The sequence below is a fragment of the Polypterus senegalus genome, chromosome 4, assembly GCF_016835505.1.
Source record: "Polypterus senegalus isolate Bchr_013 chromosome 4, ASM1683550v1, whole genome shotgun sequence".
Taxonomy (NCBI): Eukaryota; Metazoa; Chordata; class Cladistia; order Polypteriformes; family Polypteridae; genus Polypterus; species Polypterus senegalus.
The window spans coordinates 246071626-246095380 of record NC_053157.1 but is presented as its reverse complement, the minus strand read 5'-3'; the positions used below and the strand labels follow the sequence as shown (position 1 = coordinate 246095380).

The 23755-nt window shown below is 41.3% G+C and overlaps 1 protein-coding gene across 1 annotated transcript in view; it reads left to right on the top strand.

Moving 5' to 3' along the window:
* The first annotated feature begins 8239 nt into the window (after positions 1 to 8239).
* LOC120528415 (tripartite motif-containing protein 16-like) overlaps positions 8240 to 23755 on the top strand; it is a 38583-nt gene continuing 23067 nt past the window's right edge. The window contains exons 1-2 of the mRNA XM_039752579.1: positions 8240 to 8827; positions 15723 to 15818. Coding sequence (XP_039608513.1) covers positions 8240 to 8827; positions 15723 to 15818 — 684 coding nt within the window. The remainder of the gene's footprint in view (positions 8828 to 15722; positions 15819 to 23755) is intronic.

Genomic DNA, 23755 nt, shown 5'->3' with positions numbered 1-23755 from the left:
TCCCGGAAGAGCTGGAAGAAGTGGCCGGGGAGAGGGAAGTCTGGGTCTCTCTGCTTAAGCTGCTGCCCCCGCGACCCGACCTCGGATAAGCGGAAGAGGATGGATGGATGGATGAACATACAAAATCACCTGAAAAATCCCGGACCATCGAGAAGTATGCGAACCGATGACATGAAGAATCGTCTTCGCGCCGAACTGGAATTGTCCCCGCATAAATCAAAGTCATCCAGACGATCTGGATCTGCATAATTACATCTGGACCACCCTCTATTAGGTCCCACAATTTAAAAATGTAATTTAATTGGGACCCACATACTCCCAATCCTCCCTTTCCTGACATGCTAATACCCATGGTCTCACATCACGCCACTGAAAGCGAACGGATTTAGCAAAAGAGTCATGTGGGATGGAACCACTCCTGGGTGAAAGGAGCTGAGAGTCACGTGTGCTTTGCAAACGCAAGAGTCTGTTGAGAGTTGTTGGTTTGTTCTGTGGTGTGAGATTTAAATAAAAAAAAATACATTTTGCTCTTAAAAACTTGGGTTTTGGTTGCCGCTAAGGAACCGTGTGGGAATTTTTAAAGCTTTTTTCCCTTTAGAAGGGTTTATTTGTTTGCTTTTTTGTCACCCGCACAAGAGCAAAAGTAGCTGGGTGTTTGGAAGTGCGCTTAGAAAAGTTATTTGTACTCGTACTTGTTCTTTTTCTTGTTATCTGTATTTGAATTAGCATCGAGGCGGCAGGGTAGAAAGCAGCAGTAACTGATATCGGCATTTGTAAATAAATAACCGCGTCGTCGTAACAGCGATTCCTTAGTTTAAAGGAAAAGAAAAAAAAGGCCGCGGCTGACTTCAAAGCAGTAAAAGGTGGAAACTCAGTAGTGCGCAGGTAAGCGGCCTGCGTTAAGACGCCGATCAGGCACAAGGAGCAGTAGGAGCAAATAAGGTAGTAAAGTTTTATTTATTTGTTTATTTTAGATTAAACAGTCCTTAGTGGTCCAGAGGCAGAACAGTTAAGTGGGCGACAGCGTATTGGTTCATTAATACGGGGGAATACAAACAGTGCGAGTGAAGAGCTTATAAGTAAGAAGAGCGCAAAGCTAGAAGAGACAGAGAAAAGTAAAGTTAACCTCATAGAAAGGCAAACAGCAGGCAGCTGAGAGGGAGAACAGTACAGGAGCTTAAGGGGAAAAGGTGTAAAATATCTGTAGCAGATCTTAGTGTTACCATTTAAGTTAAGGAGCAGCTGAAAGAAGAAGAAATTTAATTTTAAGAAAAAAAAATAAAGTTAAGGCAGCTTAGTAATCCCAAATCAAATTTTAATAATGAGGCCAGTGCAATGCAAGTCCTGTTGGATGTTGGACTTTTTAGATGATGGTTTGGAAGAGCCAGTTGTCTATGAGGGCTACATCTGCAAGAGATGCCAGCTGATCCAGCACCTCGAGCTCAGGGTCGCTGAACTGGAGGAGGAGTTGGCTGACCTGCGTTGTAATAGAGAATTGGCGGACTTGGCCCAGGTGTCCTTTAGAGATAGTGTGCACCCCTAAGGTGGCACGGGAGGAGATTCCAGACCAGACAGGTAGGAATAGGTGGGTCACAAGGCGTAAGGTAAAGGGTGCACACTGTCCGGGGGCATCAACCCCAGAATTAGAAGTGTCTAACCGTTATCATGTCCTTGCGGAGCTGGACGGTGACTCTGATAATTCTGAGGTGGTAGGCAGGTTGAGGAGCCCCAACGGGCCACCTCAAAACCAGTTCCCAAAAAGAGAGGTAGTGATAGTTGGGGACTCAATCATTAGGGGATTGAAGCGCAGGTGTGCTCCAGAGAGAGAGAGTCTCGACGGTGTGTTGCCTTCCGGGAGCACAGGTGGGAGACCTCCTGGAAGGGTGGATAGGCTCTTGGCCAGAGCGGGGGTGGATCCAGTTGTCATTGTCCACGTTGGAACAAATGACATACATAAGGGTAGTCTGTCAGTTCTGCGTTCCAAATTCAAAGAGTTAGGTACCAAGCTGAGGAGAAGAACTGACAAGTTGGTCTTCTGCCTGTGCCACGCACCAGTCCAGGTAAGATTGAGGAGATTAGAAGGCTTAACGCGTGGCTCAAATCTTGGTGCAGGGTAGAAGGGTATAGGTTTATGGGGCATTGGGACTCCTTTTGGAACAGATGGGACCTGTTCCGCGCGACGGGTTACATCTGAACCGAGGGGCACCAATGTATTGGGGAGGCATATGTGTAGGCTAGTCGAGGATTGGGGGGGGCAGGGAGTTTAGGACAGGCCAGATTTAGATCTATACATGGAAGAACAAACAATGGTGTAGAAATAAAAATGCATAGTAATGTAAATTTTAAGCAAACACGTAAAGATAGAAGGATTAACACATTAAAAATAGCTTGCCTTAATGCTAGAAGTATCAAAAATAAGGTAAGTGAGTTGGAGTTGTATGTAGCAGAGCATAATTATGATATTATAGCAATAACGGAAACCTGGCTAAATAACAAAGATGGGGATGAGTGTAACATAGAGGGATACACATTTTTAGGAAGGATAGACAGAACAGAAAAGGAGGTGGGGTTGCTGTTTATGCCAAACAGGAATTAAATGTAAGTCATCTTCAGTTGGATGATGAGCCCCATCTTAGTGAGGACATGTGGCTTCACCTGGAAAATATTAGGGAAAAGAGGTCTCATTTTAGGAGTGTGTTATAGACCACCCAATTCAGACAGGAACTTCAACACACATCTTTTAGTAATATCAAAAGGCAAGTTTACAGGGGATATTATAGTCATGGGGACTTTAATTATCCAAATATTAACTGGGATAACCTTACAGATGGAGGAGCACACAGCATGTTAAAGTTAAAGCACCAACAAGGGGTGAAGCCTGTCTGGATTTAGTATTCTGTAATAATCAGGATAGAATTGAGGGTGTAGAGGTGATTGAACCACTAAGGTCAAGTGACCATAATGTAATACAATTCTCAGTATTTTGTAAGAGTACAGATGCAAAGACTAAAATTGTTAAGTTGAACTTTGGTAGGGCTAATTTTGAGCAGATGTGACAAAGTCTAAGTAGGATAGACTGGGATAAGCTTTTAAGTGTGGAGACAGTCGAGGAGCAGTGGAACAGGTTTAAAATGTTTTACATGTAATGCAGGACAGATACATACCTAAATTTGGAATTAATAGGAAACTAAAAAAAACTCCACGATGGATTAATAAAGATTTAAAAAAGAAGTTGCAAAGGAAGAAACTGCTGTATAAGGCATATAAGACTAATGACTGCAAAGAGAATCGTAGCGAGTATGAGAACATGATGGCAACCATTAAGAAGGATATCAGAGAGGCTAAAAGACAGTTGGAGAGGAATATAGCAGATAAGGCAAAAGAAGACCCCAAGAGATTCTTTCAGTATTTTAGTAGTAAAAGAACAGTTAAGGAGGAGGTCAAGTTCATCAGGAATAGTAAAGGGAATTAAAAGATACAGACAATGAAATAGCAGATGCCCTAAACTTACATTTTTCTGAGGTGTTTACAAGTGAGCAAGTGGATAACCTCAGAGCAGTAACAGGGACTACTAAGGAGGTACTGAGGGATTTGGAAATTGTAGAGGGAGAAGTGCTGCTCAGATTAAATAAGATGAAATCAAACAAATCACCAGGCCCAGATAATATTTATCCTCGTGTTCTTAAGGAGGCTAGTGAGTACAGATATAAACCCTTGACACATATTTTTAGGAAGTCACTGTGCACTGGAGAGATTCCAAAGGACTGGAAAATGGCAAATATCATCCCATTATATAAAAAGGGTGACAGGGCAGATCCAAGCAACTATAGGCCAGTAAGCTTAACAAGCATCACAGGAAAATTAATGGAAGGAATTATTAAGGATAAGATTGAGCAACACATGGCAAGGACAGGAGTTATTAGGAACAGTCAGCATGGGGTCAGAAGAGGAGGTCGTGTTTGACTAACAGGCTGGAATTCTATGAGGAGGCAACAAAAGGATACGATCAAAGTCGAGCTTATGATATTATTTATCAGGACTTTCAGAAAGCATTTGATAAGGTGCCACATGAGAGGTTGGGCATCTAATTAAAAGAAGTGGGAGTTCAGGGTGATGTTTTTAGATGGGTGCAGAATTGGCTCAGACAGAGTAAGCAGAGGGTGATGGTGCGAGGAACCTCATCAGAACTGGCCGATGTTAAGAGTGGTGTTCCACAGGGGTCAGTGCTAGGGCCGCTGCTATTTTTAATATCTATAAATGATTTAGATAGGAATATAAGTAACAAGCTGGTTAAGTTTGCAGATGATACCAAGATAGGTGGATTAGCAGATAATTTGGAATCCGTTATATCATTACAGAAGGACTTGGATAGCATACAGGCTTGGGCAGATTTGTGGCAAATGAAATTTAATGTCAGTAAATGTAAAGTATTACACATAGTAAAAATGTTAGGTTTGAATACATAATGGTCGGGCAGAAAATTGAGAGTCCACCTTATGAGAAGGATTTATGAGTCATAGTGGACTCTAAGCTATCGACTTCCCGACAGTGTTCAGAAGCAATTAAGAAAGCTAACAGAATGTCAGGTTATATTGCGCCTTGATATGTGGAGTACAAGCCACAGGAGGTTCTGCTCAACCTTTATAATGCACTGGTGAGGCCTCATATTGAGTAATGTGTGCAGTTTTGGTCTCCAGGCTACAAAAAGGACATAGCAGCACTAGAAAAGGTCCAGAGAAGAGCGACTAGGCTGATTCCAGGTCTAAAGGTCTAAAATGAGTTCATCAAGAACACAAGGACACAGTTGGAAACTTGTTAAGGGTAAATTTCGCACAAACATTAGGAAGTTTTTCTTTACACAAAGAACGATAGACACTTGGAATAAGCGACCAAGTATTGTGGTGGACAGTAAGACGTTAGGGACTTTCAAAACTCGACTTGATGTTTTCTTGGAGGAAACAAGTGGAGAGGACTGGCGAGATTTGTTGGTCTGAATGGCCTGTTCTCGTCTAGAGTGTTCTAATGTTCTAATCTTGAGGTGATCTTGGATTCACGTTTTAAATTTGATAAACAGATCAATGCTGAGGTAAAGAGTCGTTTTTGCTACCTCAGGGTGATCGATAAAGTCAAGTCGTTTTTTGTCTTTCAATGACCCACTAAAGCTCATTCCTGCACTCATTAGGCCTCGCCTGGATTATTGCAATGCCTGGTATGTTGGGGTATCTCGTAGAGCGCTCTCTCACCTGCTAATGGTGCAGAATGCAGCTGCTAGAGTTTCAACCAGCAGCAATAAAATAGATCACATTACTCCGGAGTTAGCCTTTCTTCAGGTAAATTGTAAGATTTTAGTGTTCATGCTTAAAGCCCTACATGGGTCAGCTCCACCGTACTTAGCGGATCTTCTTGTTTGTATTCATCAGCCAGGCAGCGGAGGACTTCAGGTCAGCGATTGTTACTGTCCCACGCACATGGCTGAAGCTGAGAGGCCATTGGGGCTTTGAGGTGGCAGGTCCTAAATTGTGGAACTGCCTAACCCTCATAATAAGGTCAACCCCGCACTTCATAGTTTTAAGTTTCTGCTAAACAAGCACTTTGATTAAATTGATTTTCATCTTATAAACGTGAGTGTTAAAATATTTCTTTTTACATTGTTTAGATTGTGTTCATCTTATGGATGTATTTTATTTTACATAATTTTATATATGTGAGAGCTGGACTCCACAAGGGCTGCCCTTTGTTACCAAATCTGTTCATAACTTTTATGGAGAATTTCTTGGCGCAGCCAGGGCGTTGAGGGGGTCCAGTTTGGTGGACTCAGGATTTGGTCACTGCTTTTTACAGATGATGTTGTCCTGTTTGCTTCATCAAGCCGTGATCTTCAGCTCTCTCTGGATTGGTTCGCAGCTGAATGTGAAGCGGCTGGGATGGGAATCTGCACCTCCAAATCCGAGACCATGGTCCTTAGCTGGAAAAGGGTGGAGTGCCCTCTCAGGGTTGGGAGTGAGATCCTGCCCCAAGTGGAGGAGTTCAAGTATCTTGGGGTCTTGTTCACGAGTGAGGGAAGAATGGAGCTTGAGATCGACAGGCAAATCGGTGCGGCATCCGCAGTGATGCGGGCTCTGCATCGGTCTGTCGTGGTGATAAAGGAGCTGAGGCAAGGCTAAGGCAAAGCTCTCAATTTACAAGTCTTTCTACGTTCCTACCCCCACCTATGGTCATGAGCTATGGGCAGTGACCGAAAGAACGAGATCACGAATACAAGCGGCTGAAATGTCACCCCTTAAAGACAGAGTGAGAAGCTCAGTCATCCAAGAGGGGCTCAGAGTAGAGCCGCTGCTTCTTCGCATCGAGAGGAGTCAGATGAGGTGGCTCGGGCATCTGATCAGGATGCCTCCTGGATGCCTCCCTGGTGAGGTGTTCCGGGCACGTCCACCCGGGAGGAGGCCTCGGGGAAGACCCAGGACACGCTGGAGGGACTATGTCTCCCAGCTGGCCTGGGAACGCCTTGGGATTCTCCCAGAAGAGCTTGAAGAAGTGGCCGGGGAGAGGGAAGTCTGGGCATCTCTGCTCAAGCTGCTACCCGACCTCGGATAAGCGGAAGAAGATGGATGGAAGGATAATTTTATATAAGCTGTTTATGTTTGTGAGTTGATATACGTGTGTTCATGTGTGTACTGTATGTTTTCATTTTGTTTTTCTTTTTAATAATTCTTTATCTGGCTTTTATTTCATACTGTTACCTTTTATTCTATGTAAAGCCCTTTGGTCAACTTCTAGTTGTTTTAAATGTGCTATGCTAAATAAAACCTAAATAAATTGAGTGACATAGGGATATAGTCTACTCTTTATGAAGGATGCCAGGGATCCTTAATAACCACAGAGAATCAGGACTTCAGCTTTACGTCTCATTTAAAGGATGGTGCCATTTTTGTAGCATGGTGTCCTCTTTACTGCACTGGGGCATTGGGATCCACATTCAGACCACCGGCTAAGCCCCTATTGTCCTCACCAACACCTCCTCCAGCAGTCACCCAAGCTTTTCCAAGATGGCCTCCAATCCAAGTACTGGCCAGGTCTAATTACGCTTGGGTTGAGGTAGATGACCTGATCTGAAGTGCATGTGGTGTGTCTGCTGGCTACAGAAGGGCAAGGGCAGCAGAAGTAAGACCCCCTTGGTTGGGAACTGGCATAAAACCAAATGTTATACGAGCCTTCATGTGTTTCAGAGACATCTGTACCTTTGTTAGTGCTGGTGACAGCGAGTCCCAGTGTGGGGCACTGAGAAGTGACAGGCTGGAGGGGTCACTCTTATGTACTTAAGTAAAATGTGTCTGAGGTGGGCTATTACAGCGGAACTGGCATCAGGGCATCACTTATACCCAATTGTGTGACTAGGATCTGAGTCTGTTAATCGTAGGGTGCAGGAGTAGACGAGCCTGTTCAACAGACTTGATTAAGTCTCACAAATCCTGAGATAAAACAACTTGAATAATCAAGAAAATCTAAAAAGCTGTGAAGGAGCCGAGAGCGGCGAGCGCCTGCTGTGTGTTTCATGTCTGTCTGTCTGCCTGCCTGTCTCTCTTGTCAATTTTTAAGAAGTTTTCATATTTCTATATAATCTGTTTATCAATAAATCATATTCTCTTTCTTAAACCGAGTGGGCTTCAATGTTGTTGGGAGTCAAACAGTTTGGGAATTTACTAAATAGTCTGAGATAATTACTGATATGGAAAAAAAAAAAATAAAAAATTCATTAGTCACACCATTCACACAACTCTGATAAGCAATAGATGAGAGCTTAATATGGGATGGAGAATTTGAATAATAAAGAAAACCAGCATGGCAACATGCAAATCTGTTTATGGTCCATGATGTGTTGTGTTTAATTTTCATTTTATTCCACCTGTCAGTGTGCACAGAGGTCTGAGTCTTTCTCAAGTGGACTACAGTGTGTAATAAATAATTAAGAAATACTGATGTGAATTACACTTTAGCAGACCCCCTGTGACAGGTCACCTCTTCTCTCACTTTGTGTTCTTCACTCTCTGAGCTCCTGTCTCACATTAGCTGTTCACCCTCAGTGTCTCCTCAGATGTTCTCTCTGTCAGCTCTCAGCTTTCTCTTTAAATCTCCTCCTCCTCCTCACTGAGCACAGACAAACTTTCACTTTCGTTTCTTCACAAGTCACTTCCTTGTTTGTCTGACTGATTCTCTCTGCCTGCCTCTCCTCAAACTGACGATGGCTGAAGCCCAGCTGTGTGGTTTACAGGATGAGTTCACCTGCTCGGTGTGTCTGGACACCCTGACTGACCCCGTCACCATCCCCTGTGGTCATAATTTCTGTCTGAAGTGCCTCACAGACTGCTGGGATCAGAGCCAAGAGTGCAGCTGTCCTCAGTGCAGACACACCTTCACCACAAGGCCTGAGCTGAACAGAAACACTCTGCTGAATGAAGTCATCAAGAAATTAAAGAAGACGGCACTCAGTCTTCCTCCTCCTTCTCCGTCTCAAAATTATGCCTGCCCTGGAGACGTGGAGTGTGACTTCTGTACTGGGAAGAAGTTCAGAGCAGTGAAGTCCTGTCTAACCTGCCCGGCCTCCTACTGTCAGACTCACCTGATGCCTCACTATGAAGGAGATGCCCTGAAGCACCACAAGCTGGTTGATCCTGATAGAAATCTGAAGGAGAAACTCTGCGAGAAACATCAGAAAAGTCTGGAAATATTCTGTAAAACTGATGAGATGTGTATCTGCTTGATGTGTGTGGTGACTGGACATAAAAATCATGAAATGGTCGAGCTGGAGACTGAAAGGGAAGAAAAACAGGTGAGTGGGGCTTAGTGTTTAATGCAAACTCAATAATAACAGGAGTTAAGGGATTTGAAAATGTAGTGCAGCAGAAGAATCTATTTATCCATCTTATAAACTGAGTTTTTCAACTCCAGGCAAGAAACAGCCCAGGATGAGACACCCATTGAAATGCATGAACAGTCAAGTGAGTCAAGTCGTTTCTTTGTGCTCTAAGACACCGGGGTTGGGGGGCCAAACTACAGCCTGCAGACCAGAACTGCCCCCTGGCAGGGTACAAGTGTCCTGTGAGCTGCTCATTGTAATATCTGACATTCGGACCCTCATGAGGTGTTCTTACCAAGATGGCTGCTGTAAGCATAGTCACCATGGAGTGTCAGCGTAAACAGAACTCAGTTGACGGTCTGAGCACACGAATAGACAACGTCTGTAGTGACGCCACACACATGCCAAGTGGGTTTAGCTGGCTGTTTGCTTTGTCTTGTTTGTGTTTGGTTGATCTCAGGACTTTTTAAGAGTTGCACATTAGTCTGTATTGTACTGCAGAGTTAAGTCAAAGTTTTGTACAATAAATTCATCTCCAGGAACTCCTGGCTGTAACTTGGTAGTAAAATAAAGAGAGTTGGTGAATTCTGGGAATTGACATCAGCATAACTATGTGAAGGAGAAGGCGTTAGCTGTTGTAAGGGTCTCTTTATAAATTCAGAAAGAAAAGTAAACTAGACTTGTGTCAGTTCAGAGAAGCATTAGTCACACACGCACACACACTCACACACACAATGAGGAGCTGTAAGGAAGTGTAGGCAACCTGTGAGGAAAACCAAACTGCCATCATAGTGCTGGCTCTAGAAACTTAATAAGTCACTAAGAACTGATCCATGTAAACTTCTGTAAGACCAGAACTGAGACGAGAACATTTCAAAGCAATTCTGAGTGAAGGATGTCTCTTAAGAAATGCTTTGGATAAAAATTAGAGAAATAGAAAAAAAATATGTTCCTGTTTCTGTAAGTGAGAGAAAAAGAAAAAACTAAGGTAATGCAGATGTTTTGTGTTGTTTGTGGATGTCATTTGTCTGAATATTCTTGAATACGCACACCTTCAGTTGTCCTTATATTATGAATATATTTTCTGACTGCATTTCTTGTCCCTGGTGTTCCCTGTGTGGAGTTTGCATGTTCTCCTCGTGTCCATGTGAGTTTCCTATGGATGCTCTGTCTTCCTCCCATAATCCAAATATATGCATATTAGATAGACTGGCATTGATAAATTAGATATATTGGATGTGTGTGTGTGTGTGTGTGCCTTGTGTGGGACTGGCACCTTGTCCAGTTGTTGTCCAGTGTTTGCTGGTTTGGCTAACAAAAAAGGGATTAATAAAATGGAATGTTGGACAGATGATTTATCACAGCCAGAATGTTTGGGTCAGTTGTTGATAAATCATCTGTCGCCACGTCAGGGCCTCAGACAGAGAAAGTGAAAGATGATTTGTGTGGACAATTTAACAATTTAGGAACTTCAGCCATAAACTGAGCAGATCTCTCAGTTCTGACATTCCAAGCTAGATGGTGAAACAGAGACCACCGACTTTGGATTTACTGTTTGGTAGTTTTGTTTTTTATTTTTGTTTTTTATTTAATGTATTCCTGTGCAATTTCTGAGTTTCCAGATATTTTTGGATGTAGAAAAAATATGTAAAAAAAGATTTTTAAGTGAAACGATCCATCCATCCATCCATTATCCAACCCGCTTTTTCCTAACTACAGGGTCACGGGGGTCTGCTGGAGTCAATCCCAGCCAGCACAGGGCACAAGGCGGGAAACAAACACTGGGCAGAGCGCCAGCCCACTGCAGAAGTGAAACGATTTGATTTAAAAATGCACTAAAATGTAAAAAATATTTTTTTTTCTAGTACAAAGATTTTGTTAAACATATATTACTAAAATAAAATTTTATGGTGCTTATAAAAGAATTGATTGAATTAAATTAAAATTCATAGATTGCTTAAATGATTAAAAAAAAACTCAGTTTGAAAATTTCTGGAAATATAACAATTATGCTGCGTACTTTAATCAAGAGCGCTGCTGCCTCACAGTTAGGAGACCCGGGTTCGTTTCCCGGGTCCTCCCTGCGTGGAGTTTGCATGTTCTCCTCATGTCTGCGTGGGTTTCATCCAGATGCTCCAGTTTCCTCCCATAGTCCAAAGAAATGCAGGTTAGGTGGACTGACAATCCTAAATTGTCCCTAGTGTGTGCTTGGTGTGTGTGTGTGTTTATGTGTGTGTGCACGCCCTGTGGTGGGCTGGCGTCTTTCCCGGGGTTTGTTTCCTGCCTTGCATCCTGTGTTGGCTGGGATTGGCTCCAGCAGAACCCCATGACCCTGTAGTTAGGATATAGCGGGTTGGATAATGGATGGATGGATGGATTGTTTAATCAAGTTTGATATGATATGTTATTTTCTTTCCATTATTAAGCTGGATAAAAATGTAACTTTAACAATTCTATGAATTTTAAATGAATTATATTAAATCAAACAATTCAGACATCGTGATTAAAGTGCACACGGCAGACTTTCATTTCAGACATTTCAGTCACCCAGCACTTTTTTGACACAGTACCCCCATTTCAGGGACCATAATGTTTGGGACACTTGGCATCACAGGTGTTTGTGATTCCTCAAGTGGGCTTCATTGCTTTATAAGACCCCTCTGCTTTCTTCTGCCCTTTGGAGTCTGTAGCTGCATTTGTTCAATATGATGACAGGAGCTGTGACAGTGACAGTCACAGAAGCCATTATGAGGCTGGCTTGTTTGACTCCTGTTCTACAATCTGTCTGTGGTCCTACAATGAGCTGATGGTCAGATGTTGTTATTTCTCATTTTTCTTCTTTAGTTTCTATTTTTTTTTTATATATTTGCACAAATCTGTGTCCTCATATGTGGTAGTTCTGTATTTAGTGAGTGGTCTCGTCTATTCTTGCATTTTGTAGTTTGTAATTCTTCTTCTTCTTCTTCTTCTTCTTTCAGCTGATCCTGTTAGGGGTTGCCACAGTGGATCATCTTCTTCCATATCTTTCTGTCCTCTACATCTTGCTCTGTTACACCCATCACCTGCATGTCCTCTTTCACCCCATCCATAAACCTTCTCTTAGGCCTTCCTCTTTTCCTCTTTCCTGGTAGCTCTATATTTAATATCCTTCTCCCAATATACCCAGCATCTCGCCTCTCTGACTTTGTCTTCCAACCGTACAACCTGAGCTGACCCTCTAATGTCCTCATTTCTAATCTTCTCCATCCTCGTCACACTCAATGCAAATCTTAACATCTTTATCTCTGCCACCAGCAGCTCTGTCTACTGTGCCACTGTCTCCAGCCCATATAACACAGCTGGTCTCACTACCATCCTGTAGACCTTCCCTTTCACTCTTGCTGGTATCCCTCTGTCATAAATTACTTCTGACACTCTTCTTCACTCATTCCACCCTGCCTGCACTCTCTTCTTCACCTCTCTGCCACAATCCCCATTACTCTGTACTGTTGATCCCAAGTATTTAAACTCATCCACCTTCATCAACTCTACTCCCTGCATCCTCACTATTCCACTGCCCTCCCTCTCATTTACACACATATATTCTGTCTTGTTCCTACTGATCTTCATTCCTCTCCTCTCTAGAGCATATCTCCACCTCTCCAGGGTCTCCTCAACCTGCCCCCTGCTATCGCTACAGATCACAATGTCATCTCCAAACATCATAGTCCACCGGGACTCCTGTCTAATCTCGTCTGTCAACCTGTCCATCACCATTGCAAATAAGAAAGGGCTCAGAGCCGATCCCTGATGTAATCCCACCTCCGTCACTTCTACCGCAGACCTCACCACGGTCACACTTCCCTCGTACATATCCTGTACAACTCTTACTTACTTCTCTGCCACTCCTGACTTCCTCATACAATACCACAGCTCCTCTCTAGTCACCCTGTTGCTTTCTCCAGGTCCACAAAGACTCAATGCAAATCCTTCTGGCCTTCTCTAAACTTCTCCATCAACTCAATTCTTCATCCTCTTCATCGCTGTCCTTACTTCCTCCTTGTTAATTCTCTGCACTTCCTGATTCACTATCTCCTCATCCAACCTCTTCTCTCTCTCGTTCTCTTCATTCATCAGCCTCTCAAAGTACTCTTTCCATCTTCTCAACACACTCTCCTCACTTGTGACTATGTTTCCATCTTTATCCTTTCTCACCCTAACCTGCTGCACATCTTTCCCAGCTCAGTCCCTCTGTGTAGCCCACCTAACCTTTTCTCCCTGTTTATTGTCCAGCCTCTCATACAACTCATCATACGCCTTTTGTTTAGTCTTCGCCACCTCTCTCTTCACCTTGCGCCTTATCTCTTTGTAGTTTGTACTGTTGTGTTGTGTTTCTGAGGAGGCCATGATGGATTGGCCATCTAGCTCTGTGAAGAGGATTACTTGTTTTCATGAACAATTAGAACAATTAGAACAATCTAGACGAGAACAGGCCATTCAGCCCAACAAAGCTCGCCAGTCCTATCCACTTGTTTCCTCCAAGAAAACATCAAGTCGAGTTTTGAAAGTCCCTAACGTCTTACTGTCTACCACACTACTTGGTAACTTATTCCAAGTGTCTATCGTTCTTTGTGCAAAGAAAAACTTCCTAATGTTTGTGCGAAATTTCCCCTTCACAAGTTTCCAGCTGTGTCCCCGTGTTCTTGATGAGCTCATTTTAAAATACAAGTCTCGATCCACTGTACTAAATCCCTTCATAATTTTAAACACTTCAATCATGTCACCTCTTAATCTTCTTTTGCTTAAACTGTAAATGCTCAGCTCTTTTAATCTTTCCTCATAATTCAACCCCTGTAGACCTGGAATCAGCCTAGTCGCTCTTCTCTGGACCTTTTCTAGTGCTGCTATGTCCTTTTTGTAGCCTGAGACCAAAACTGCACACAGTACTCAAGATGAGGCCTCACCAGTGCATTATAAAGGTTGAGCAGAACCTCCTTGGACTTGTACTCCACACATCAAGGCGCTATATAACCTAACATTCTGTTAGCCTTCTTAATGGCTTCTGAACACTGTTTGGAAGTTGATAGCTTAGAGTCCACTATGACTCCTAAATCCTTCTCATAAGGTGTACTCGATTTTCCGACCGCCCATTGTGCATTCAAACCTAATATTTTTACTTCCTATGTGTAATACTTTACATTTACTGACATTAAATTTCATCTGCCACAAATCTGCCCAAGCCTGTATGCTATCCAAGTCCTTCTGTAATGATATAACGGATTCCAAATTATCTGCTAATCCACCTATCTTGGTATCATCTGCAAACTTAACCATCTTGTTACTTATATTCCTATCTAAATCATTTATATATATTAAAAATAGCAGCGGCCCTAGCACTGACCCCTGTGGAACACCACTCTTAACATCGGCCAGTTCTGATGAGGTTCCTCGCACCATGTGTTTGACCCTAACTGCACGCCCAGCCTACCTACAGGGGGTCTCTCTCTGAATTGCCTTTCCCAAGATTTCTTCCATTTTCTTTCCCTACAAGGTTTATTTGGGAGTTTTTTCTTACTTTATTAGGCAGTCAAGGCTGAGGTAGAGGTTTCTCAGGGGGCCCAATGAGATATCCATTATGCTATTTTTAACTATAAAAAAAAAATCTGTTCTTGTTCTTTACATCAATGAATTAAAGGCCAGAAGTCCACATGACCGTCATCATCAAATTCTTCCATGAGAACCCCAAATACAATGAGGACTGATTGAGGTCATTTATATTAGGTAGAATGCCTAGAGGGGGCTGGGTGGTCTCGTTATTTTTTTCTCCAGCTGTCTGGAGTATTTTTTTCTGTCCTCCCTGGCCATCGGACCTTACTTTTATTCTATGTTAATTAGTGTGTCCTAATTTTAATTCTTATTTATTTTGTCATTTTTTGGCTTTCTTCATAATGTTAAGCACTTTGAGCAACATCATTTGTATGAAAATGTGCTCTAGAAATAAGTGTTGTTGTTATTTCCAGTGTGAGGTGTGCAGAGTGAAGAGTAAAGCAGACAGGCCTGTTCCTTGAGCTGCTTCAGTGTTGCTCACACAGTCCTTGAGTCTCCCAAACTGCGCTCTGCCTGACAGATAGTCCATCATCAGGACACCACAGGCTCACCCACCTGCAGATCTCTGAGCTGACCCCTTAACTGGGATGGCTGGGTGGTCTTGAAGGCTCTGGAGAAATAAAAAAAACATAACCTTAATAAACATTTTATGTTAAAAAATTAATCCAGCATGTAAACAAAACACATGACGTAAGTAACATATAAAAAATATAATTTTTGAGTTTTAAAATTCCTTTAAATTGCCTTCTTCCTGAATTCAACAGAATCGTTTGTGTATTTCAGTATCTTACTTGACTCCAGAAAATGACAACAGCAGACAACGTCCTTACATGTCTGACTCAGGATATCAAATGGCCTTGTAGATCCTATACTTACTGACATTACGTGTTTAAGTCCTCCTGGCCTTTCACCAGTTTCTTTACTTACACACTCCAATTTGTTTTTATTATTTCTGGTGTTGTGTGAACTTCACATTTCCCAGTTTGTTGATGTAATGTCTTCTAAACGTCAAGAAGTAACTCACACACCAGTGTGCCTTCAAACTGTCTTCTGTATTTGGCATACTCTTCAAGCCCAAACTCAATCTTACATCAATTAAATTAAGCCATTCTTTTAATCATTTTTTTTGTCATTTCTATTTGTTAAATTAAATCTAAGTTGTGTCATGAAATGTCAAACAAATGTGTTGTGAAAATATCAGGAGTCAGAAAGAGAAGAAGAAATCACAAAGTGAACGTGAATTCTGATCTGACCACGCGTGTCCTCTTGCGTGTTCAAACAGAAACAGCTGGAGGCGACACTGAGTGACATCAAGAGGAGACTTGAGGAGAAAGAGAAGACATTAAAGAAGACGAGGAGGGTGATGGATGAGATGAAGGTGAGTGGAATAGGAAGATAACACTTCATATCAAAGAGGGGAGAAATAAATGAGAACTTGAAAAGCAGCAGAGCTTCACTGGTAATGATGTGTAGGGACATGAGAAGGGAGAGTTAGAGAAGACGTGTTGTGGTGTCCTTCATGGCCTTTCACTGTTGACAGAATCCCCGGTGTTACTCAGTGGAGATTCAGACAGCATCACCCTAAAGTCCTCTGATATTCAATCAGCTGCTTAAAGGGGACTTAACTCTACTGACAGAAACTCACACTGAAGGTCGACGCTGCTGTTCTGAATTAGATCAGTGGACACAACATTCCTAATGGTCTATTTTTTTTTTTCGGATTTCAAGAAAACAGATTTGTATGCAGTCAAGGTCGACTTATACATCAAGTGACTTTCAAAGTCAAACTAAAAAAAATCAAAAAAAAAATCAGAAAGTTAAAACAGAAAGCAGGAACAAAAAAAAAAAGAAATAACAACCAAACAGAATTCAACCAAAAAAAGAGGAGAGCCGAGAGCAGGGGGAAAATAAATTAGGAAAATACATAAATAGAAAGAAAGCAGAATATTAATTTCCCTTGATATGAATGCTTATTTTAAACTTTTATTAATTATATTTGGCCATATTTTTAAAAAGTTTTTAACAGATCTTTTAAGTGAAAATTTGTTTTTCTTCCCATTTCAAATAGTTCAGAATATCAGCGACCCAGTGACTTATAATAGGTGGGCTGCCATTCTTCGAGTTAAGCCAGATAAGTCTACATGCTAGTAGTGTAGTTAAGGTAATTACAGTCAATGTGTCCTCCTCCACTTTAGACCCCTTGGGGAGCCCACCAAACACAACTGTTAGTGAGTTAGGAGTGATTGTGACCCTAAGGCTATCTGATAAGCATTCAGAAATTTTAGCCCTAAATGATGTTACTTTGCTATCCTCCCAAAACATGTGGCCCAGTGAGGCTGGAGCTCGATTACCACATTCACAGGTTGGATTCTAGCCATGGATACATTTTGGACAATATTAAATGAGATAAATGTGATCGGTGAAAGATTTTAAGTTGAGTGGTTGGATACTTAGCACATATGTAGCTGGAGTGTATTCTATGTATGGCTGACTTCCACTCCTTTTCTGAGATATTAATTGAAAGGTCCTTTTCCGAGGATCTTTAAAGGGGAGGTTCTTTGAGATGTTTTTATATGTTGTTAAGATGCTACCTGACTCAAGACTGATCAGTATTGTCTCTAGAATAGTAATGGGTGGAAGGTGTGGAAAATTGGGTAGGTTTTTTTTAACAAAATATCTGATTAGAAAGAAGTGAAAATATTGTGTTGCTAGGAAGTTGAATTTGAAGAATAATTGTTCAAACAATTCAAAAAAATATGACCTATATACAGTTCTCTAAGTGTTTTTATTTAGGATTTTTTCCAAAGATAAAAAACTGTGTAGGCTTGAGAAGTTTACAAAGGTGAGTATCATTTGGAGGATCAAGAGATAAAAGTTTTTCAGCCTTGAAGTGCGTCCTGCATTGGTTGGATATTCTGAGTGACGGATGGAATAATCATTATAATAATAATAATAATACATTTTATTTATATAGCGCCTTTCCCATGCTCAAGGCACTTTTCAGAGTTTAAGATAGAATGGCAGGGTATACAGTATATAGCATTGTACAAACCAAATAAATAAATAAAGAGCATTAAGACAGTAAATTCAAAGAAAAAAAGCCTACCAGACAACATAATTGATGGTCTCACACACACACACAGGTTACATGAGCATCTTGACAGAGAGGTAAACTGAGAGAAGTGTAATGAAGTCAAGTAGATCTAAAAGCCTTCCTGAACAGATGAGTTTGTTTTTTAAAAGAATTCATGGAGTCAGCTGACCTGATTCATTTCGGTAGGTCATTCCAGAGTCCGGGCACTCGCTATACAGCTGAAGGCCCTGCTGTCACCCATGGAGTGTAGATTAGTGTGGGGCACAACAAGATTACCAGAGTCAGAGGACCTTAGTTGGGCAGACAGGCACATAATGATGGAGAAGGTCACTGATGTAGTTTGGTGCATGGTCGTTTAAGGCTTTGTAGGTTATTAGTAGGATTTTATATTTGATTCTGTAAGACACAGGGAGCCAATGAAGACGGAGCAGGATGGCTGTGATGTGCTTGCTGCTGCTGGTTCGAGTCAGGACTCTTGCAGCTGAGTTTTGAATAAGCTGGAGCTGTGATATAAGATTAGAAGGGGCACCTGCCAGCAGTGAGTTACAATAATCGATGTGGGATGTGATAAAAGCAGAGACAAGTTTCTCAGCATTAGAAAAGGAGAGGAAGGAGCGAACACGGGATATGGTACGGAGATGAAAGTAAGAAAGTTTCTTAATGTGATTTATGTGGGCAGAATAAGAGAGGGAGGAATCAAAAATGACACCAAGATTCTTTGCAGTAGAGGCAGGTCTGGTGAGATCACCGCCAAGATTGACTGGGAAGGAGCTCGTTTTATGAAGTTGCATTTTAGTCCCAATTTGCAGGAGGTCAGGTTTGTTGCAATTTAATTTTAAAGCGTTCTGCTCCATCCAGATATTATTTTCACTGAGGCAAGTTGTGAGCTGAGAAAACTCTGATGAAGTTCCACTTTTAACATTAAAATAGATTTGAGTATCGTCTGCTTAAAAATGATAACCCAGTCCATAGCTACGAATAATATGGCCAAGGGGAAGCACATAAATACAGAAGAGAAGAGGGCCGAGGACAGAGCCCTGAGGAGCTCCTTGTGTGACTGGCGCTGAGCTGGATCTGCTGTTGCCAAGACTAACAAACTCTTGCCTATCAGTCAGATAGGACTTGAACCACTGGAGGGCAGTGCCAGAGATACCCAGCATGATCTCCATTCTGGACAGTAGAATGTCATGTCTGACCAGAGTGTCAAACGCTGCACTGAGGTCCAATAGAATTAATATGCTGGTTTGTCCAGAGTCTGCTGCCATAAGCAGATCATTGGTTAACCATAGTAGTGCAGTTTCACAGCTGTGCTGCACCCTGAAACCAGACTGAAAGGGTTCCACCAAGTTATTAGAGGTTAAGTAATTGGTGAGCTGGGAGGCTACAACATGCTCATGAACTTTTGACAGGAAAGGTAAGTGGGAAACAGGCCGAAAATTGTTAAGATTGTCACCATCAAGACCAGACTTTTTTAACATGGGGGTTACAGAAGCGATTTTAAAAGTGAACGGCACAGAGCCAGTGTCAAGGGATGAGTTTATTATTGTTGTAACAGTCAGGATTATGGCATGAAGTTCAGGATTTAAGTTGTGTGCTGGGGATGGGGTCCAGTACACAAGTAGTAGGCCTCATCTTACAAAGCAGGTTATTAACAAATGCAGGTGTGACTGGTGAGAACTTAGAGAAGGAGCTGGATGGAGTGAGAAAACAGGGAGAGATATAAACAGATGATGTATTTATGTTAGTTGAATTATTTAGATCTTCAATTTTGTTACGGAAAAAGTGGAGGAATTCCTCACAGACTTCAGTAGAAGAGGTAGTTGGGCCAGGTGTGGGTTTGAATAGTTTTTTAACTACAGAAAACAAAACCCTTGGGTTGTCATGGCCACTTTCTATTATTCTGCTGTAATGGGTGTTCTTGGCTGCAGTTAGTGCTTCTCTGTAAGCTCTTTGGTGGTCAGAGAAAGCCTGGATGTGCACGGTGAGGCCAGTCTTACGTGACATTCTCTCACGGCGTCAGCCAGCTGCTTTCATAGATCGCAATTCTGAGTCATACCAAGGAGCTGAACGTTTAAAGGAAACCTCCTTATGTTTTAAAGGGGCTGTTTTATCTAATGCTGAATGCAGGGCTGAGTTTTAGTGGTCAACAAGACTATCTAGTGTTCACGGAATAGGAGCAGACAGTAAAAGATCAGAAATGGATCCAGAAAGGATAGAGGGACAGATATTTTTAAGGTTTCTGTAAGAAATTTGTCATTTACAGGTAAGAGGAGGGAGAGGTAATGAAACAGTGAAAAATACTGCTTTATGGTCAGAGAGACCCAAATCAGTGCTGTAAATGTTGGCAAAAGATAGTCTAGAAGTGCAGATCAGATCCAATATATGACCACCAGAGTGGGTGGGAAAATCAACATGTTGTGTCAAGTCAAAGGATAAAAGGATAATTCTCTGAGAGTAAGAGCTTAGGTGGGTTAAAAGTTCAGTCAGATCAGATAAGAAGGATGCATTGTATTTTGGAGGACGATAAAGAACAATGAGTGAGACGGGACCTGGTTCCATTATTAGTTTAAAAGCCAGGCACTCAAAAGACAATGGACAATCAATTGGGATTTGTTTGATGTTTAAGTCTACTCTGACAATTACTGCAAGTCCACCTCCTTGCCTTGAGCTGCGAGGCTCTGTGTGGAAAGTGAATCCAGGTGGAGTCACCTCCATGAGAGGTGTAAATTTGTTTGTTTTTGCCAAGTCTCCGTTAAACACAGTATATCAAGTTTGGTGTCAGTGATGAATTCTGACAGCACCAATGCTTTGCCATTAAGAGATTTCAAATTAAACATTGCAATATCAGTTAATGAGGCTTCTTTTTTGAAGTTTTATTAATTTTATTGCAATCCATACAAATCAATCAATTTTTACAAAAAGTAAAATTGAGTTAAGAACAAATCGATCCCCACCCCTGAGAGAGAGAGCAAGGCAAACAGCGTAAAATTTAAGGCTTGTAAACATACCTAAATTAATAAATTTGATAAGCCAATAGAGATGAATGCAGAAGACAAAGAAATACAGAAATAATTGGTTCCTCTGTGCTTTAAGAGCTTATTTTAAAATATTACTGATTAGATCCTGCCATGTTTTGAAAAAAGTCTGTACGGATCCTCTAACTGAGTATTTGATTTTTTCCAATTTCAAGTAGTATAACACATCGGTTTCCCACTGACTTGAAAGAGGAGAGTTTGGGTTCTTCTATTTTAGCAGAATAAGTCTGCGTGCCAAAAGTGTAGTGTGGTAATATGCCCTACTGGCATTACCAGTAAGTAAATAAAATTAGTTAAGCGTCCTCTGCTGGGTAAAGAGGGAGGCTTTTGTATGAGGAAAAAAGGTACAAAGAAAGGAAACTTACCTTTTTTCATTTATATAGTGTAGAAAGACGTCTTCGTTGACGATATTAGCGCCTTTGGGGAGTGTCACAGCGGGTCTCATGTAGACTGGAGAGACAGCCTTGCCATTGACCGGCCGGGATGGCATTGTCAGTACTCCACTCCTGCACGCGTTTCCCGCGACCTCATTAACTCTAAAGGAGTAAAAGAAAGTGCAAAGCGTCGTAGTATTAGTTTACCGTAGTCTAGTAAAGGGATCCCGTATTCATAGTTGACTGAGCTGTAGCTCAGGGAAAGGAGAAAAAAATGGAGAAAGTGCTTACTTTAACTTAAGGCAGAAGTGCAGTTGGCGTCTCAGAAGTTGGTACAGCTATACGCGCGCGCGCCGGCTGCTCGATTTTTATAGTAATTGTGTGGGAAAATAGACACTGCTTTTCGCAAATGTGTTCACGCCATCGCTGCACTCGGGAGGGATGACGTACAGCTGTTTAATTGGTCGGCGCAGTGGCGCTGAATACAAAAGGGAGTCGTGGCCTCTAGAGGGGGTCTTTTTCTGACTAGTTCGTTTTGGAGGAAGGTACTGTACTTGGTAGATCTGCGTCTTAGAAGTTACCAAGCATTACGGCTTGTGCATTGTTTTTGTAAATATTTTTTTTCATATAAATATCTCTGGATTAACTTTGGTGGAGGTATTTATTGGGTTGTGGTTAATGGTGCACTGTTTATTTTTGTAAATACACTTTTTCTGTATTTTTGAATATTTTGGGTGAATCCTGTATTATACACTGTTTGGAGGAGCAGCTTCCTGACTTGGATTACTGTGTAGGAAGACAGCTTCACATTTTGCTTTGGTGTATATATTTGGATTTCACTAGTTTGTGTGTATTTTACTTTTTCATTTGAGACTTTCAGGAAGCACTGTAAATATTGTATATAGTCATTTCTGGGCTCCATTTGACTATTGTTTTTGTGTGTCCTTTGCAGCATTGGACTGTGTTTTAATATATAAATTCCGCAGGACATTATTTTTAATTTTTCATTAAGTGCACCTGTAAATAAAAACTCACTTTGTTTTTCAATAAAACCCAACTCTTTTTGTGTCCGTGTCTCCCTGTCTTACACCATCATCCTGGTCACGCTCGGCCCCACATACTAGACACCTACAGTGTAAGCTGGTGATTCCAATTCCAACTACACGGCGTGTCACATTTAGTGAATACAATCACAATTTGTTTATCTTTCTCCACTTTAAGCCCCTCTGGAAGAACCCCAAACACAGCTGTTAATGGGTTAGGAAGGATTGTGAGTCCAAGGCTGTCGGAAAGGTAATTAAAAATTTTGGTCCAGAATGATGTTAATTTGGTGCAGGCCCAGAACATGTGACCCAGTGAGGCTGGACTTGATTGCAACGTTTGCAGGTTGGATCATGCCCTGGAAACATTTTGGAGAGTTTCAGTCGAGACAGATGTGCTCGATATATAATTTTGAGTTGTATAATTGTATGCTTTGCGCATATGGAGCTCGAGTGAATTCTCTGCATTGCTGCTTTCCACTCCTTTTCTGAAATATTAATTGAGAGATCTTTTTCCCAGTGTCCTCTTGGATCATTGAAAGGGAGGGACTGTAAAATGATTTTATATATTGCAGAGATGGAGTCTGAGTTCTTGAGAGTGAGCAATATTTTTTCCAGCATGGATGAGGGTGCAAGATGAGGAAAATCGGGAAGATTCTGTTTAACAAAGTTCCTGATTTGAAGATAGTGAAAGAAATGTGTAGCTGGAATGTTAAATTTGGAATGTAGTTGTTCATAGGATGCAAAGACGTTGTCTATATAAAGATCTCTAAGCAAGTTAATTCCAAATTTTTTCCAGATATTAAAAACTGCATATGTTTGTGAAGGTTGAAAGAGGTGGTTCTCTTGCAGAGGTGCCACAGATAAAAGCTTCTCCGTCTTAAAATGCTTTCTACATTGGTTCCATATTCTAAGTGAGTGGAGCACAATTATATTATTTGTATATTGCCGATAACGTGTATTTATTGGAGCACAGAGCAAGGAATACAAAGAAGTACTGCAGCATTTTACTTCTATTGCGTTCCAAGCCTGTGTATGTTCTTCTATTTGTGTCCAGGTTCTTATCGCCTGTATATTTGCTGCCCAGTAATAAAACTGGAAGTTAGGTAGAGCCATGCCGCCTTCTGCCTTTTGTCTTTGTAGGGTCGCTCTTTTGATGCGTGGATGTTTTGAGTTCCAAATAAATTAGGTTATTGTTGAATCTAATTGCTTAAGGAATGATTTATTAATGTATATTGGAATGTTTTGAAATAAAAAAAGGAGTTTAGGAAGAATATTCATCTTAACAGTGTTAATTCTTTCAGCTAGTGTGAGATGGTTGACCATCTATGCAAGTCTTGCTTAATTTTTTCCATGCAGATGGCAAAATTTTGTTGATAAAGAGCTTTATGTTTACTTGTGATGTTTACCCCGAGGTATTTAAACTGTTCTTCAATGATAAAAGGTAGGGTGTCTAATCTAATATTATATGCTTGAGAATTCACTGGAAAGAGTACACTTTTATTCAGATTAATTCTGAGACCAGAGATCTTTTGAAATTCTGTGTGTGCTGTTAAGAGTGCAGGCACAGAATTGTGTGGGTCTGATATATACAGTACCATATCATCTGCATATAATGAAATTTTCTGTTCCAGTCCTTCTCTGATAATCCCCTTTATCTGATCAGTATTTTGACAATGTATGGCCAGTGGTTCAATAGCAATTGCAAACAGTAGCGGTGACAAGGGGCATCCTTGTCTAGTACCACGTTCTAGTTTAAAGTAGTCTGAACA